Source organism: Marmota flaviventris, chromosome 12, assembly GCF_047511675.1.
Source record: "Marmota flaviventris isolate mMarFla1 chromosome 12, mMarFla1.hap1, whole genome shotgun sequence".
In the NCBI taxonomy this organism is placed as follows: Eukaryota; Metazoa; Chordata; class Mammalia; order Rodentia; family Sciuridae; genus Marmota; species Marmota flaviventris.
Genome location: NC_092509.1, coordinates 32,901,258 through 32,917,070, shown reverse-complemented (window position 1 = coordinate 32,917,070; position 15,813 = coordinate 32,901,258). Strand labels below are relative to the sequence as shown.

The 15,813-nt window shown below is 34.1% G+C and overlaps 1 protein-coding gene across 10 annotated transcripts in view; it reads left to right on the top strand.

The window, feature by feature from the left end:
- Mllt10 (MLLT10 histone lysine methyltransferase DOT1L cofactor) overlaps positions 1 to 15,813 on the top strand; it is a 193,123-nt gene that overhangs the window by 81,439 nt on the left and 95,871 nt on the right. For 9 of the 10 annotated variants that reach the window (XR_011703945.1, XM_071599856.1, XM_071599855.1 and 6 more), the window contains 3 exons: positions 968 to 1,071; positions 3,056 to 3,149; positions 5,295 to 5,390. Coding sequence is in view for 9 of the 10 variants with exons in the window: in XM_071599856.1 (XP_071455957.1) it covers positions 968 to 1,071; positions 3,056 to 3,149; positions 5,295 to 5,390 (294 nt within the window). In the remaining variant the exon portion in view is untranslated. The remainder of the gene's footprint in view (positions 1 to 967; positions 1,072 to 3,055; positions 3,150 to 5,294; positions 5,391 to 15,813) is intronic. The other variant, XM_071599851.1, reaches the window with a different exon arrangement.

Genomic DNA, 15,813 nt, shown 5'->3' with positions numbered 1-15,813 from the left:
CAATTCCTCACAAGTAAATCTTTGGGGGCATTTCTGATTTACTAAGTCTAAAGTATCTTCCTCCCACTATAACATATTATATTGCTGGTTCTAAAGACCGTGGGAATCTTTGTGGAGAGTTGGAATGTAATCTTGCTCATCTATATGGGACAGTTCTTACTCCCATAGGTCCCAGTCTCTGTGTCAAATCCCTTGTAAATATGCTTATTTCCAGCAGAGAGGAAAGGTAAACTTTTTGTTGTTGTTGTTGTTGTACTCTTGTTACAGGAATCACTTGTTTTATATTGATGAGGAGGTATTGTGAAAATAGGGTGCAGTAGACTGTGCTAGTCCTGTCCTTGGTGCTTGTGAAGAGTCTTCCTGTTTATTTATTTATTTATTTTTATGCGGTGCTAATATTCAAATCCAATGCATGTCACATAGGCAAGGGCTCAACCACTGAGCCCCAACCCCAGCCCCTTGGCAGGGTTTTTGAGGCTATTGAAGACAGTCCTATAGTGATTTTTTTAGTAGGACTATTAGTATGTCATTGTTTGTTTTCCTATTTCTATTGTTTATAAAAATTACTGTCCAAAAAAATATTCATGTTTAGAAGTAAAGTGGGTTAGATAGTAAAACCTTACCTTCATTTCTGAAGACAGCCACAGTAAAGCATGAATGAATTTGGCTAGTTCAGGTTAGTGTGCATGCCTATAATAATTCTACCAGTCCAGGAGTCTGGGGCAGGAGGATCGCAAATTTGAGGTCAGCCTGGGCAAGGTAGCAAGACCTGCCTCAAAAAAAACAGGGCTGGGGTTGTAACTCAGTGGTATAGTGCTTGCCTAGCATGTGTGAGGTACTGAGTTTGATCCTCAGCGCTACCTAAAAGTAAATAAATAAAGGTATTAGGTCCATCTACAACTTAAAAAAAATTAAAAAACAAAATATGACTTTGGTTTTATTTTTGTTTTCGTTCCTCTGCCTTCAGACATGCTACATTTGTGATGAACAAGGAAGAGAAAGCAAAGCAGCCACTGGTGCTTGCATGACATGTAATAAACATGGATGTCGGCAAGCTTTTCATGTAACCTGGTGAGTACATTTCCATCATTGTGTAGAAAAGCAATTGGTAAATGACTTGTATTAAAGTTATAAGTTAAAAACTTAGGTATCCAAGTATTAGTTACAGTAAGTTTTATTGGAATAGTTTTTATGTTTATTTACTTATTTGTAGTAAAGATAATTCTAATAAGTGACTAATATTTACTAATGAGGATTTGCAGTAAGTGGACCTGGGTTCTAATGTACACTAAGCTCCCATTTCATCTTGTTTAAAATATTGGTATTGGTCACATACCCTTTGATTTGTAATTAGGATGAAATGAGCTGATACAGGTAGACTTGGCACAGTGTCTGAAATATTAGTAAGGATTCATTGTGCTTGTTCACCTTCTTTGTCTCAAGGGAAATTAATATGGTCACCATCATTTTTGAGGTTATGTGGGCTGCCTCTCACACATTTATATCACCAAATTTCAAGGACACAAATTATTAAAAACCAGATATTTTACATAATAGTTAAAAAATGTTTGGGAATAATCCACATACTTATTAATTTTAATAATCCATTTATGCCTGATGGTTAATGTAGGCACATGCTCATTTCTTGAGCTTTTAAGTATTTAAGTACATTCTAGGCTGTTTGAGGGGGGGAAAAGATTTTTATGAATTATCTTGATTACTATGCCTAATTTTTCAAATCTGAAATTCCCTTTTTGGGTATGAAAACTATTTTAATACTGTGATTTTGGAGTATTAAAATTGTGAAAGTTCAAATTGACAGAATTGTCATTGTAAACTAGCATTGTGTGTGTGTGTGTGTGTGTGGGGGGGGGGCGAGGTTGGGGGGGGGTGTGCCCACACACAAACACATCTTCGCACCAAGAATTGAACACAGAGCCTAGTGTGTGCCAGGCAAGAACTCTACAACTGAGACACCCCAGAGCCCTGTATTTTGTATTTAAAAATATATATATAAACATACAAGTTTCAGTTTCATTTCTTCTACTGTTTTTGGCTGAAGAACACAACTTAAGTTTATCTTGTCTACGTGCTATGTCACTGTTCCCTTCAAGAGTTGTGAACTTAGTCCTGGGTGAATGAATTTTTCCTCTTAAGCATATTCAATTTGCATCCATGGGCTAGATATATCATTTCATCCTTTTAGAGAGGCACGGGCTTTATTTGAACTTCTGATGTAGATTGAAAAAGTAAACTGAATTGTTAATTATGAAGTAGGATGTAATTTATCCTAAAGTTTTTTCTTTTTAAAGATGTGGCGTCACAGTGTTGTCCAGGTTGATCTCAAAATTCTGGGCTCTCCTGACCTTTCTGCTTCATTCAGCCTCCTGAGTAGCTGGGGCTACAGGCACACTGTATTGTGCCTGCCTGTGTCTCTGTCTTTGTCTGTATGTCTCTTCTGTCTGTCTGTCTCTATTTATTCATTCTTTTTTTTTTTTTTTTTTGGTGCTGGGGATTGAACAAAGGGCCTAGCACTTGCTAGGCAAGCACTCTATCACTGAACTACATCGCAGCCCCTGTCCCTGTCTCTTTAAGTAACGTAATGTCTATTTGGTAGCATTAAATATGTATACATCTTCATCCTTGATAGAGATGAAGAACACATTTTTTCGTTTATTCATTCTTTCATTTAGGTATTTACTTAGTTTTTGTAGCACTGGAAATTAAACCCAAGGGTGCTCTACCACTGAGCTAGATTCCCAGACCTTTTTATTTTTTGAGAGAAAGGGTCTCATTAAGTTGCCCAGGCTGGCCTCAAATTTGGGATCCTTTTTTCTCAGCCTCCAAGTAGTAAAGAGCTTATTTTAAATCATAACTATACATACCCTTTAAAAAATGATCAGTTGCAGGTTGGAATGAGATGTACTTTGCCACAAATAGAATAAAGCCTTTTATCTTAGAAGATATATTCCTTACAAGCATCTTAAGAGTAAATTTTGTTCATTTCTTTATGCTGTATTGTTTTTTAATCCATGCACCTGGACTTTATTTTCAGTGCTCAATTTGCTGGACTTCTATGTGAAGAAGAAGGTAATGGTGCAGATAACGTCCAGTATTGTGGCTACTGTAAATACCATTTTAGTAAGCTGGTAAGAATTAGTTTTGAATTTAATATTAAAATACTAGTAATTAGTTTTGACAATAGAGTGACACCATTATTTAAAAAAAAGTGTAAGAAATTTCTTTTACCTCAATTTTTGCTTATGATTAATTTGTTTAGCATGTTCTTTATTGGAAATGAAAAGATTTAATTTAAAAAAAATCTTGCTCTGCTTGTGTTCTTTTGTAAAGTTGAATAGTCTAGAATATTCTAGTTTAGAATATATATAAGTACTTGATAGCAAATTTTGCTGTACATTTAGTAGAAAAATTATTTTGTATAGAACTCCTACATTATTTTCAGTTAACTTTTGGCGTGTCATTATCCTTTTGTGATTTCTTTTCACTTGTTTCTCGTTTTTCTGTTTCATTATTGTTACTCATGTCATTTTAAATTTATTTTCATTTTTATTTACTAGGAAATAGTAAAATTGAAGTAAGGCTTTTTGACCTTAAGAAATATATTTAAGCCCATCTTTGGGAATGTTTTAAAATTTAATCAGTCTTTGCTGTTAAACATTAGCATGGATGATTGAGTTAGTAGTAATATATGATTAATCATTTCATATTTATGTTCATGTTCCTTTGAAGGATCAGTATTTCTTTAATGTCCCAAGTGTTTCTTTCTCAATCCTTATACATTCATACACTGAAGTTTTAAGGCACCTTTGTTTTTCTTTTAGTGTTTATTATTACCTTTTTCTCAAGAATGAGGCTTGCTCCTTCTTTCCTTTGTTCTTCTTTCCTTTCATATTAATAACATTAATAGAGGCTCCTGTCTTATGAAATGAGCAATTCATATCTCCAGTTTTCTGTATTTCATCCATATGAAATACAGTCATTAAGTCATCACATAATGATGATGGACTACATATAAGATGGCAATCCCATAAGTTTATATTGGAGCTGAAAAAATTGTATTTGTTTAGTAATGTTACCTTAGCTTTCATGTCTAGATACGCTTAGATTCACAAATACTTAGCATTAGTATTCAGTGTAGTATTATGTTGTACAGGTTTATAGTCTAGAAACCATTGGCTATACCATATAACCTAGGTGTATAGGAAACTGTACCATCTAGGTTTGTGTAAGAGTACTCTGATATTTGTACAATGAGAAAATCACTTAATAGCATATTCCCTAGAATGTATCCAGTTTTTCAGTGACACATGACTGTACTTAAAAGTTTTATCTCTATCATTTGATGTGAAGGCTTTGATTTAATGACTGACAAAAAATAACCAACTGTTCAAGAGAAATTTTGAGATTGTAAAATTGAAAATTTTGCTTCTGGGTATTAAGCCATACTGGAATCTTCATTTTCTAAATGAGATGTGGTACAGATAAAAATATACAAATAATGAAATGGATTTTGAAGTTTGTAAAATAGAATTTTCTCATTGCTAGTTATTGACAGAATGTTATCCCATTTGCTAGTTGGGAAAGAAGTCTGTTTAATAATTTAATAAGATCATATAAATTATTTGCATAGATTTTATCTTTTATGGTCATTTTTATCTAGTTTAAACTAATTATAGTCTCAACAATTTTTAAACACCCCAAATAAGTTTTGCCTTTGTACTTTATTATGCAGCTGTGTAAATATTTTAATTTTATTTAAATGTATAATGCTTTTAGTAATGCTTTGAAAAATGCATGGGTCTAATACTGACATTTCCTTAATGAACTGTAAAGATAAGTTTCTAGAAAACCGTATTCCATTTTAATACTGGAAGTATAAGATTAAAAGCTTCTTGCTTTACTAGTGGCATAAAGTAACTCTTCAAATATTTACTTTTCTATTCTTCTAGTCTTGGCATCCTTCTTTAACAATGGCATTTTCTCTTTTGATTGAAATATATATTTTTAAGACAGACATTGAAAATAGGTAATCTATTTTCACACAACTTAATAAAATATACAAAAATATGGCATTAATGTTAAATTGGGGGTTAGTTTTTTTCTTTGTAACAATGGATGATGTTTAAACTGGATTATATAAATTGAAATAGTGACTTTTTAAAAACTTTACCAACATTTAAAATATTTTACACTTGAGTTAGTTTAAATCTAACAAAAATTACTTAAAATTTTTATATACATATACACATATGTATATATATTTTCTTTTTTAGAAAAAGAGCAAACGGGGATCAAATAGGTCATATGATCAAAGTTTAAGTGATTCTTCTTCTCACTCTCAGGATAAACATCATGAGAAAGAGAAAAAAGTAAGTGGATTTGTTGTTGCTAAATATGTAGCACATCAATTTAATAAAAAAATTTTTTTGTTTATTTAGATAAGATTCTGATACCTAAATTGAAACATTGAAATACTGAAAAATTTTGACGAATGAAAGAGTATTAAAACCAAAGAGTAGGCTTAAAATAATGCCATATTTGTGAATATGGTTTTACCCATTGTAACTGAAAATTTAAAGTGCAACTTGATTGAAAGCATGAGAGTGATTTCTTGCATGTGTTAACTGTGGTCTTGTGAAATCTTTAGGTGACTTCAGCAATAATACTTTGTTGCTATATATCATTAACTGATTACTTCACATGTAAGTAATTATCTCATCAGCTTTTTTCCTTTATAATAGAACAGATCTGAAGTCTTGTATATTCTTGGCTGGTTTTTCTTTTTTTAGTCGTGCTAATGGTTTATTATTTTTTTCTAATGGCCAAATGTTACACCATTTGTTTGAGAATATTTTGTCTTTTAATTGAAACGCTAAAATCTTGCCTAAATACTAATCTGTCTTCTTCTGACTTGTTTTCTGCATATATTTTACTTAAGTTAAAGGATATAGTTAATTTTTAGATAAGATTATTGAATATTGTAGAATTGTTCATACTTGATTTATAATTCTTTTAGGAACATATTGCCAGTGTACTACTTATGAATTGTTTGAATGGAAGTGAGGCTAGAAAGTGCATCTTTAATAGAAAAGAGTATTCTTATATAGTTGGTATAAATTAGTTTTTGAAAATATTTTGGCATATCACAACATTTTCACATTTTTAAATAATTTGGATTTGGGGAATGCTAATGTATAATTATTTAAATACATTTTGGTTCAAGTTTTGTTTGTGCCTTTATTGAGGTAAACATTTAAAATTTTTCAGTATTCAATTTTAGGATTAGATTTCCTGTTAGGAGTAAAATAATAAATATAACTTTAAGTTTAGGACAGTTATTATGTATGTATGTATGTGTATATGTATGTATATATAAATACATATATTTGATTTTAGGCAGCAAGTACACATTTATCTTGACTTTGTTATGGAGCTGTTTTTGTGATAACATTGCAATAGTGGGGATCTATCTTGTGTCTGTCCTTTGAATTGCCAATAAAAAATGGCAGGGTTGGTTTAATTAGTAATTTTAGTAAGAGACACCACGAGTTTTTAAGATCACGATTTGCAGATTCTTAGGTAGGACTCATTATAAAGTGTGAAGAAGGAAATTTCATCTTTAATGATCTCATTAAGTTGTCTAGGCTGGCCTTGAACTTGAGTTCAGTTTATTTCAGCTTCCTCCATTGCTGGGACTACAGGCTTGGGCCACCAGTACTCACTGCCCAATACATTTACTATTACTGGTATACTATAAAAGATACCATAATTCAGGAACAACCAGATGGCAAAGATACATAAGACAATTTATGGGGGAAGTATGTAGAGCTTTCATGTTCTGTCATAATGTGTAACCCTCTTAGTGCCTCCAAATATTCACCAGCCTGGAAGCTCTCTAAACCCCATTGCTTTTTAAGTTTTTAAAATGAAGGTCTCATGCTATCACCGTTATTGATTAAGTCATTGGTCATTGGATTCAATCTCCAATATCTCTCCTCTTCCCAGGGGCCCAGGGGTAGGACTCAAATTTCCAATACATGGTTGGATTTTCTGGTGATCATCCAACCAATAAGAATTATTAGCATAAAAAAGAGTCATTAGCATGAACTCAAATGTGGTTGAAAGGAGGCACATAATAATGAATAACAAACGTATTTCTCTTATCCCTATCATTCAGGGATTAGAGGGTTTTTAGAAGCTCTGTACCAGGAATTGCTTAGGGCAGAGATCAAATAAATACTTCCTGTTATATATGTCACAACTGCAAAATAGAATTTTATTTTTCTTAAGTAGCAAAGTGGTATATAAAATTAACAGTTTCTTTGACTGTAGTAGAAATCACTAGAAATATATTTTAGTGATCTTTAATAAGGAAGTCATCTCTGTCGTTCCATACTTGTTAAAATCTTTTAAAAGAACCAACCTCACTTGTAAACCACTTCAATTTGAAGCTATTAAAAAACACTCTTTAAGAATGATTAAGCTCCCTTGGGTTGTGGCTCAGTGGTAGAGTGCTTGCCTAGCATGCGTGAGGCACTAGGTTTGATCCCTGGCACCACATAAAAATAAAGACAAATAAAATAAAGGTATTGTGTCCATCTACAACTTAAAAAAATTTTTTTAAAAGAATGATTAAGCTCCCATCATTATGTAAAACTATAGTGCACCAATAAAAACATGGGAAAAAAGCAATGTTTGAAAATTTAAAAAATGATTAAGCTCTTTTTTCATGGGAAGGCTAAAGGACTATTTAGTCAATAACTTACAGTAACTCATGGTAGTTAGAAGAAAATGGAGTTATTCTGACTTAAATTTCCTGTTCTTATGTTTAAAGAACCTCTGCCACAGAACTAGGTGTGGGAAGGATTCAGAAATGTAAAGAATAATTTATTTCTAAAGGATAAGTATCATTATTGGGAAATGAGCGTTTATTTATTTCATTGATATAGCAATTTATTTATTTCATTGATATAGCAGTTCATTTCATCTTCAGACTAATCTTTCTATTCCCCATTGCCAGTTAATCCATGTTGTGTCAGAAGAGTAGTATTAGTTTATAGAAAAAGTCACCATTAGTGATGGTATTACAGATGCTCCTCTACTCACGGTGGGGCTACATTCCAGCAAGCTTGTTATAAGTTGAAAAGAAAAGTCAAGAGTACATTTAATGCACCTAATCTGGTGAATATCACAGTTTAGCGGTACACAGTATATAGTATATTATAGAGTTTATGCTTGTGGTTGTATAGTTGGCTGGGAGCTGCTACTTGCTGACTTTGCCCAGGATTGCCAGATAGAATTGTATCTCATATTGCTAGCCAAGAAAAGCTCAAAATTCAGAATTCACAGTATGTTTTTCTTACTGAATGAGTATTGCTTTTATGAAATGAGTATTGTGAAAAGATTTTGTACCAGTTTAAAAATCACAGGTTGGACCATCTTAATTTGGGGACTGTCTATTTGTAGAAATGCACTCAGTTCCAAATATATATACCAGAAATCCATCTGTGCCCTTCTACAGTGAGATGGGATTTATCTCCTACCCTTATTTGTCCTTAATTTCAGTTTGTTGTTAACAACTGGCAACAGATATAGACACCTTTGCCATCATAAACTCTGTTATGGTGAAGGTTTGTGGCTTTTTGATTAGTGTTTTGTGCACCTGGGAGATTGATTGGATGTCTCTTTTAAGGTTACTAATCTCTTTGGAGAGAATTAGACTAATTTCTTCTGTAACCCAGAGAAATAAGACTCAATCAATGCATTTTCATTACTACTCTATGTCCTTTTAAAAGTTTTCAGCTTTGAGAGTCACCTGGCACCTGTTTCTTATTTTGTGTTCTTACCCTTTTGAAATCTTGTACTCAAGTTGAAGCTTTCAACTTCTGCATATGTAGAGAGGTAAGAAAGGGCAGAACTTAAAAAACACTTTAGAATGTCTGGGCTGTGTTTGGAAAGGCCAAAATGAGATGAGATGACTACTTAGCTAAGAAGGGCCTGATTCATGAAGAGGTTTATTTTTTTTTATTTTTATAAGCAGTTTCATTTGGCAAAATCATCATTCATGGAAACCTGCAGCTCAAAAGCACAGGGAGGTCTGTGCGTCCTCAAAGTGTGTGCTACAGTTTACTGCACAGCTTCTAGTAAGCCTGCTGGTATGGGCTCCTCTCAAAAGATGCAGGGTAGGGCTGGGGATGTGGCTCAAGTGGTAATGCGCTTGCCTGGCATGCGCGGGGCGCTGGGTTCAATCCTCAGCACCACAAAAACATAAAATAAAGATGTTGTGTCCACCGAAAACTGAAAAATAAATATTAACCCCCCCCCCCCTTTTCTCTCTCTTCTCTCTTTAAGGAAAAAAAAAAGATGCAGGATAGCCGGTATAAGACTAAATAGACTATCGAAGTAAGCCACTAGTAGCCTCCAAAATTTTGCGTTTATTTAAAGGTATTTTGCTTCCTTTTTAATGGTGTGAGTCTGGAGAAAACAGTTTTTCTTTGCCAGAGGAATTTGGCATTGTGAATTCTTCCCATAGACTTTACTTGTTGATTAGGTCTTTGAATTTTATTGTGTGAGTTTCTTATCAGCCAACACTGCTGGTATAGGTGTGATTATATCACAGATCTGATTTTCCAAGAAATAGTGATGGTTTTGGAAATCAAAGGATGAGGCATTTGCACTAAATCCTTGACATACCTATTTGCCTCAGGTGGCAAGGGAGTTTAGGTTCTTCTGTGGGAATACTTGAGACATATTGGAGACTTTGCCACTTGGTGTGATCTGATATTGACCCTTGTATGGCAGAGGCATTAGAATGTCCAAAGACAACCTACCTACCAAGTTCCTTCAGTCTGTGCAATGGATTTAATCATGCATTTGGTACTGTAAGAGCAATAACTAATCATGGTGGTAATTCACCATAAGTGTCCAGTTTCTCTTAGCCTTTTTTATTTGTTCCTATTGGTTCTGCAGGGCTTCTGTGTTGAGATACTGACTCTCTTACTACCTCTGCTACCTTTACATCCTTTTCCAAAGTTGTGGCTTTCCTTTGTTCTCCTGGAATTCTGTATTGCTTCTGTTAGACCACCCAGGAAAGGGATATGGTTTGATGAATGATTTATATATCCCACTAGTACTTCTGTATGTGATGCTTTTCTCATTAGGTGATAAAGATGTGCATTTGACACAATAGTAGTCAAAACTTTTCCTGTAAAGAACCACATAGTAAATATTTTGGGCTCTGTAGGCCGTATAAAGTCTTTTTCACATATTCTTTGCATTTCTTTGGTAAAGAATCCTTTATTTTTTGGTACCAGGGATTGAACCCAGGGGTAGTTAACAACTGAGCCATATCCCCTGCCTTTTTTTATTTTTAAATGGCGTCTCACTAAGTTGCTAAGGCTGCCTTTGAACTTGCCTCAACTTTCCAAGCTGTTGGGATTATAGGCCTGCATCACCATGTCTCGCCTTTAAATGTATTTTCTGATATCCAGTCTATAATCATCTCTTCAGTTTCTTCTCATCACCATATGATGAAATTCTATTCATTTCCTGGTTGGCCATAAAATATCTCACATTTTGATACTCATTACCATAGATTTCCCTCAAATCTTATAGTTGGCTTGCATGACCCTTATCCTTCTTCCAGAAAGCAATGTCTTTAACAGCATCACATTCTCATCAACAAACTGTCCAACTGTGAAAGAGGTATAACATTTACTCTTCTTGTGAGATATTTAGTTGGGACACAGGAGAATTCTGGGTCAGAGATGAAGGATAATTAATTACTTAAAAAAAAAAAAGAAGTAGCCAGAGTATCAGTATGTTTACACCATTCTCGAAGGCCTAATTCATAGAGCAACAACAGAAAAAGGGCCAGATGACATTTGCTCATGCTTAAAGGAAATGAACTCTGGGCTTAGGGCATTTGAATTTTTCAAATGGTGAAACATGGCTGCTTTTGTTGCACCCGTGGTAGACACAGTATCTTCTGAGCCTATTCACTATATAAACAACCTTGAAAAGACAGTTTAGAATTATGGACAGTAATTGCTTCACTTGAAAGACACACAGAAATGATTTGTTATGTAGAGTTGTCTCCAAACCCAGTATAATTCAAACTACAGTTGGTTTTATACCGTGTTTACTTTTTATTCACTGCTAAGTTCAAAATAGGCATTTTTGATTGACAGTTTTCCTCCAAGATATAAATCAGGGACTTTAAATTTCTTCTCTTTTGTGACTCTGCCTTCTTTAAAATATTGCTTTCATGGCTACTGTGCTCATTTGTATTAAATAAATCAGTGTGGCCACTAAATAGCTGGGGCTATGAAGAACTGGACCTAGAAGTTGCATACAATGGCCACATGTAACTGCACAGAAAGCTTGAAAATGTCTGTTTATATTCCAAATAAGAAGAAATTAGATTGGTGAGTAACTGTTTCTTTCTACCTCATTTAGCTCATTGTTTTTGTAAACCATATATAATTATATATGGGCAGACCATTTATAAAATTAAAGTTATAAAACAAAAAAACCCTCTCAAGATACCACCATCAGAAATAGCCATCATTACTGCTAAGTAAACATTCCAGATTTTCTGTGCATAGATAGTTAAAACTATAGTTAGATAAAAGTCATTTTTGTCAAAATGAGCTAAATGGAAGTAAAACAGGTATTATTGAACTTCAAATAAAATTTCCTTACAGAAAACATAATTCCTTAAAGATATCTTTAAGTTTAATAGTAGAAATTACAAAACAAATGAGACATTGAAGATGTAAGACTATCTTTTTAAATTTGGTTGCTTTTATGCCCCACATCCCCTTTAGTTGTAAATGGACACAGATTGAACCCAGTGCCTCATGCATGGGAGGCAAGTGCTTTACCAGTGAGCTATAGCCTCAGCCCTGTTTTTAACTCTTAATGGAATTCTCAAATCAGAGGGGCTTGGATTGGCTAAAACAATTGCAAGTTTATTATTTTGTCTAAGTTTAGAGATTAAGATTTTCTAAAGATTGGTTAATGTTTATTTTTTTTATTTTTATTTTTTTGGTACTGGGGATTGAACCCAAGGGTGCTACACCCTCAAGCCCTTTTAACTGTTCTGTTATTAAATTGCTCAGTACTTCATTAAATTGCCAAGTTTGGACTTAAACTAGTGATCTTCCTGCCTCAGCCTCCTCAGTCACTGGAGTTGCTGGTATTAGCCTCCATGCCTAGCCCAAGATAGGTTAATTTAATGATAGCCAGTTCAGCAGTGACAGGGCATTGTTGACTTTTTTGGTGATTCTTTTGGCTTTTTCAGTCCTCACTGCAGATTACTGAAGTTTTTCAAAGGTTATGGCCTAACACTTGAATATCTAAAGCCAGGGAGACAGGACCTTTTTAAGAGTGAGATGAATATTTCCAACTGTCTCCATGAATAAAATTTTTCTTCTGTTTTATTGTGCTGACTTAAACATATCTCAGCCCTAAAGCAGTCAAAGACTAAATATATCCGATCTATTTTACTGGCCATGTTCACTTCAGGGCTGGGAAGTGAGGCTACATTTATTAGAACATTAGGGGAAAGATCATGATTTTTGTGAGAGCCAGAGACTGTCAACAAGGGAGGGTTCTCCATGTTAGTTACTGTTTGGTGTTAAACTATTATGTTTTGTTTTCATTAAATGCTTTAAATTCTATATCGAGCTCCTGCTATGAAAGGCCGCCTGTGTCCATTTCACTTTTCCCTGCTGTCCAGTCTGTATGTTTTTAAAGATATTTATGTTAAATTTTTCCCATAAAAAATTCTGTGACATTCTTTTTTAACCATAATCCTCTGAGTATGGTGGGCATTCTGTGTTTAGATTTATTTGCTAGGTGTTTACTTCCAGTCCTTATGCCACAGCTCCTCCAATAAGTTCTTTCTTTCATATCTTACGTTGGCTGAATTTTGCTTTTAAGTAACATTTTGAAAGAAGTTGTTAGGACCTGTATTCTCTTGAGTTTTTCCATAACAGGAGTCTTCTTGCTTAGTTTTTGGGCTGTATCTTGGCTATATATAGGATCAGTGGGTCACAATTCCCAAGACTATGGGCCTGGAATATTGCTTTTGCTTTGGAAATGATTACAGATACACCTGCCTATCCCTTTCCCTCTTGCCTTCTTCTATCAGTTTGGGTGTTAAATATAAAAGAATTTTTAGAATTATTTTTCAATTTGTACAGTTCTATGTTTGATTATACCTTCTATTCCTCTTTATTGGATTCTACTTCAGGGACAAAAGTTATCTTTATGTTTGATTATCTTTGTTTTCTGTAGCTGTTTACTAGGTTTTTTGTTTGTTTGTTTTGTTTAATAGGGGATTGAACTAGAGTCTCATGCAGGTTAGACAAGTTCTCTGCCACTGAGGTACATTTCTAGCACTCCCACCCCCACCCCTTGTCTTTTTTTTTTTTTTTGGCAGTGCTGGGGATTGAGCCCAAGGCATTGTGCATGCAAGGCAATTGCTGTAGTACTGAGATAACACTCCACCCCCATGGCCCATTATTATTTTTGAGACAGGGTCAACTATGTTACTCAGCCTGGCCTTCAACTTGGGATCTTGTCTCAGTCTCCTTAGTAGCTGGGGTTGAAAGCATGTGTCACAATACCTGGCTTGTTTTGTTTTCTTTATATTTTCATTATTGTGATTATTTCAAGTCTTTTAGTAGAGTTTTTTTTTTTTTTTTTTTAGTTTCAACAATGTGTTGTCTTTTCCTTGCCATTTCTCTTGTATTTAGTAATTCTATAATGTTTTATTCATTACTTTGGTTCTGTAATCCTTTTTTATTTTTTTATCATCTCATTTTTGAATATTTTGGGGTTTTTTTGGGGGGGGCTGGGGTTTCTGGGGAGTGAACTCAGGGGCACTCCACCACTGAGCCACATTCCCAGCCCTATTTTGTATTTAAGAGGCAGGGTCTCACTGAGTTGCTTAGCACCTCACTTTTGCTGAAGCTGGCTTTGAACTCGCAATACTCCTGCCTTAGCCTCTTGAGCCTTTGGGATTACAGGTGTGCTCCATCAAGCCCTGCTCATTCTTGAGTTTTTTGTTTGAATTCATTTTACAAGTAAGTTTTAATTACTGTGGGGCAGTTTTGGGAAATATCTTTATTAAAGATGATTTAAATTTGCTTCTAGGTTGTAATTTTTGGGATATATATAACTTATGTATACATACATCTATATATGTGTATTTTTTAAAGTTTGGGTTTTATTTTTCGCTACAGTACTTGGGATTTAACCCAGAGCCTTGTGCATCCTAGGCAAGAACTCTACTACTGAGCCACATCTTCTACCTGATTTTTACTATTCTATGTTTTTTGTATTACGTTTTGACTACACTCTGTTTGCCATGCAGCTTTGTTTCATCTTGCTCTTTTTGGACATTTGCTTCACTTCACTAAAATTTTGGTGATTTTTTTTTTTTTTTTTTTTGCGGGGGGTGGGGGGGATTTTCACTGTTTTTGAGACCAGATTTGAGAGTGAAGTGTTTTGCAATTTTTCTGCAGGTAGAGAATGGGATACAATATAAAAGCTCACCTTTGGGCAATGTACAGTTGTTTTTTAGAATTCCAGACAAATTCTCCTTTCTAGTAACAACACAATTCATAATAATAAATTATGGAATCAACACAGGTGCCTGTCAATAAATGAATTGGATTCCAAGTGGTTATCTCTAATTAATATGGAGGAACACCCTTGCACTCATTCGCAGCTTCAATCCTTGATCCTTTACTTTGAAAGAGTCAGCACCTCTTACTTATCCTCCCCTTAACCTCAGGTTTTACTGTTTCTCTCCTGAAGCTAATACAGTACTAACTACTCTTTTTAGTCAGAAAAAGTTAAATAGGTAGGAAAACAAAGGTGAGATTTTCTTTCCAGTTTTGGGAGTCTGGTTATTTTCTTAAAAAATTGGGAAATTAGAGACAGGATTAAGAACTGAATCATATGGTTAAGCCAAGGCAGTTTCCAGTGTTTTCTAAAAATTGTTTATATCACTCTTTGTGACACTTTTTGGGTAATACATTATTATCTCCCTTGCTTCCAGTTTTTGATTGCATGTTGGTTGATTTGGTTGGCTCTTTTTACAGGTTTTTGTTCATCAAAATAAATAAATAAATAAACAAACAAATAAATATATATATATATGTTTTGGGTAATGTTGGAAGAATTTGCGATGTGATTCAAAGTCTTATGTTAAATAAGACTCATGTTTTACAAGAGATTGGTCTGCTGTGTTTTAAAGGACATTTCATATTTTTCAATGAAGGCACACTTTCCTTACTCAGTTTCAACATAAAGAATTGAGGTGTTTTAAAATAGCTCACATGTATTTTTCTTTTCTTATTTTGTGGCCAAGTATTAATTTTAATATTGGGCTTGCCGATGAACTCTTATTGTCAAGTAGTGATAATGAAATTATTTTCTCTGTGTTAGGAAACCTCTGCTAATTTAAGCTAGTGTGTGTGTGTGTGTGTTTTCCCCCTAAATCAAGTACTCTTCAGCACAATAGTGCTTTCTTTCTAGGAATCACTGCCCCAAGCTTTTCTGTTAGTGGTTTACTGACTAAATGTATATTGTTTAAAACTCTTGAGACATCTAATTCTTAGCCAGGAATTTACAAGTATTTACTACTTTTTTTTTTTTTTTTTGGCACTACTGGGGATTGAACACAGGGGTGCTCTACCACTGAGCTACATCCCCAGCCCTTGTTATTTATTTATTTTTTTAAATTTTGAGACTGGGTCTTGATAAGTTGCTTAGGTT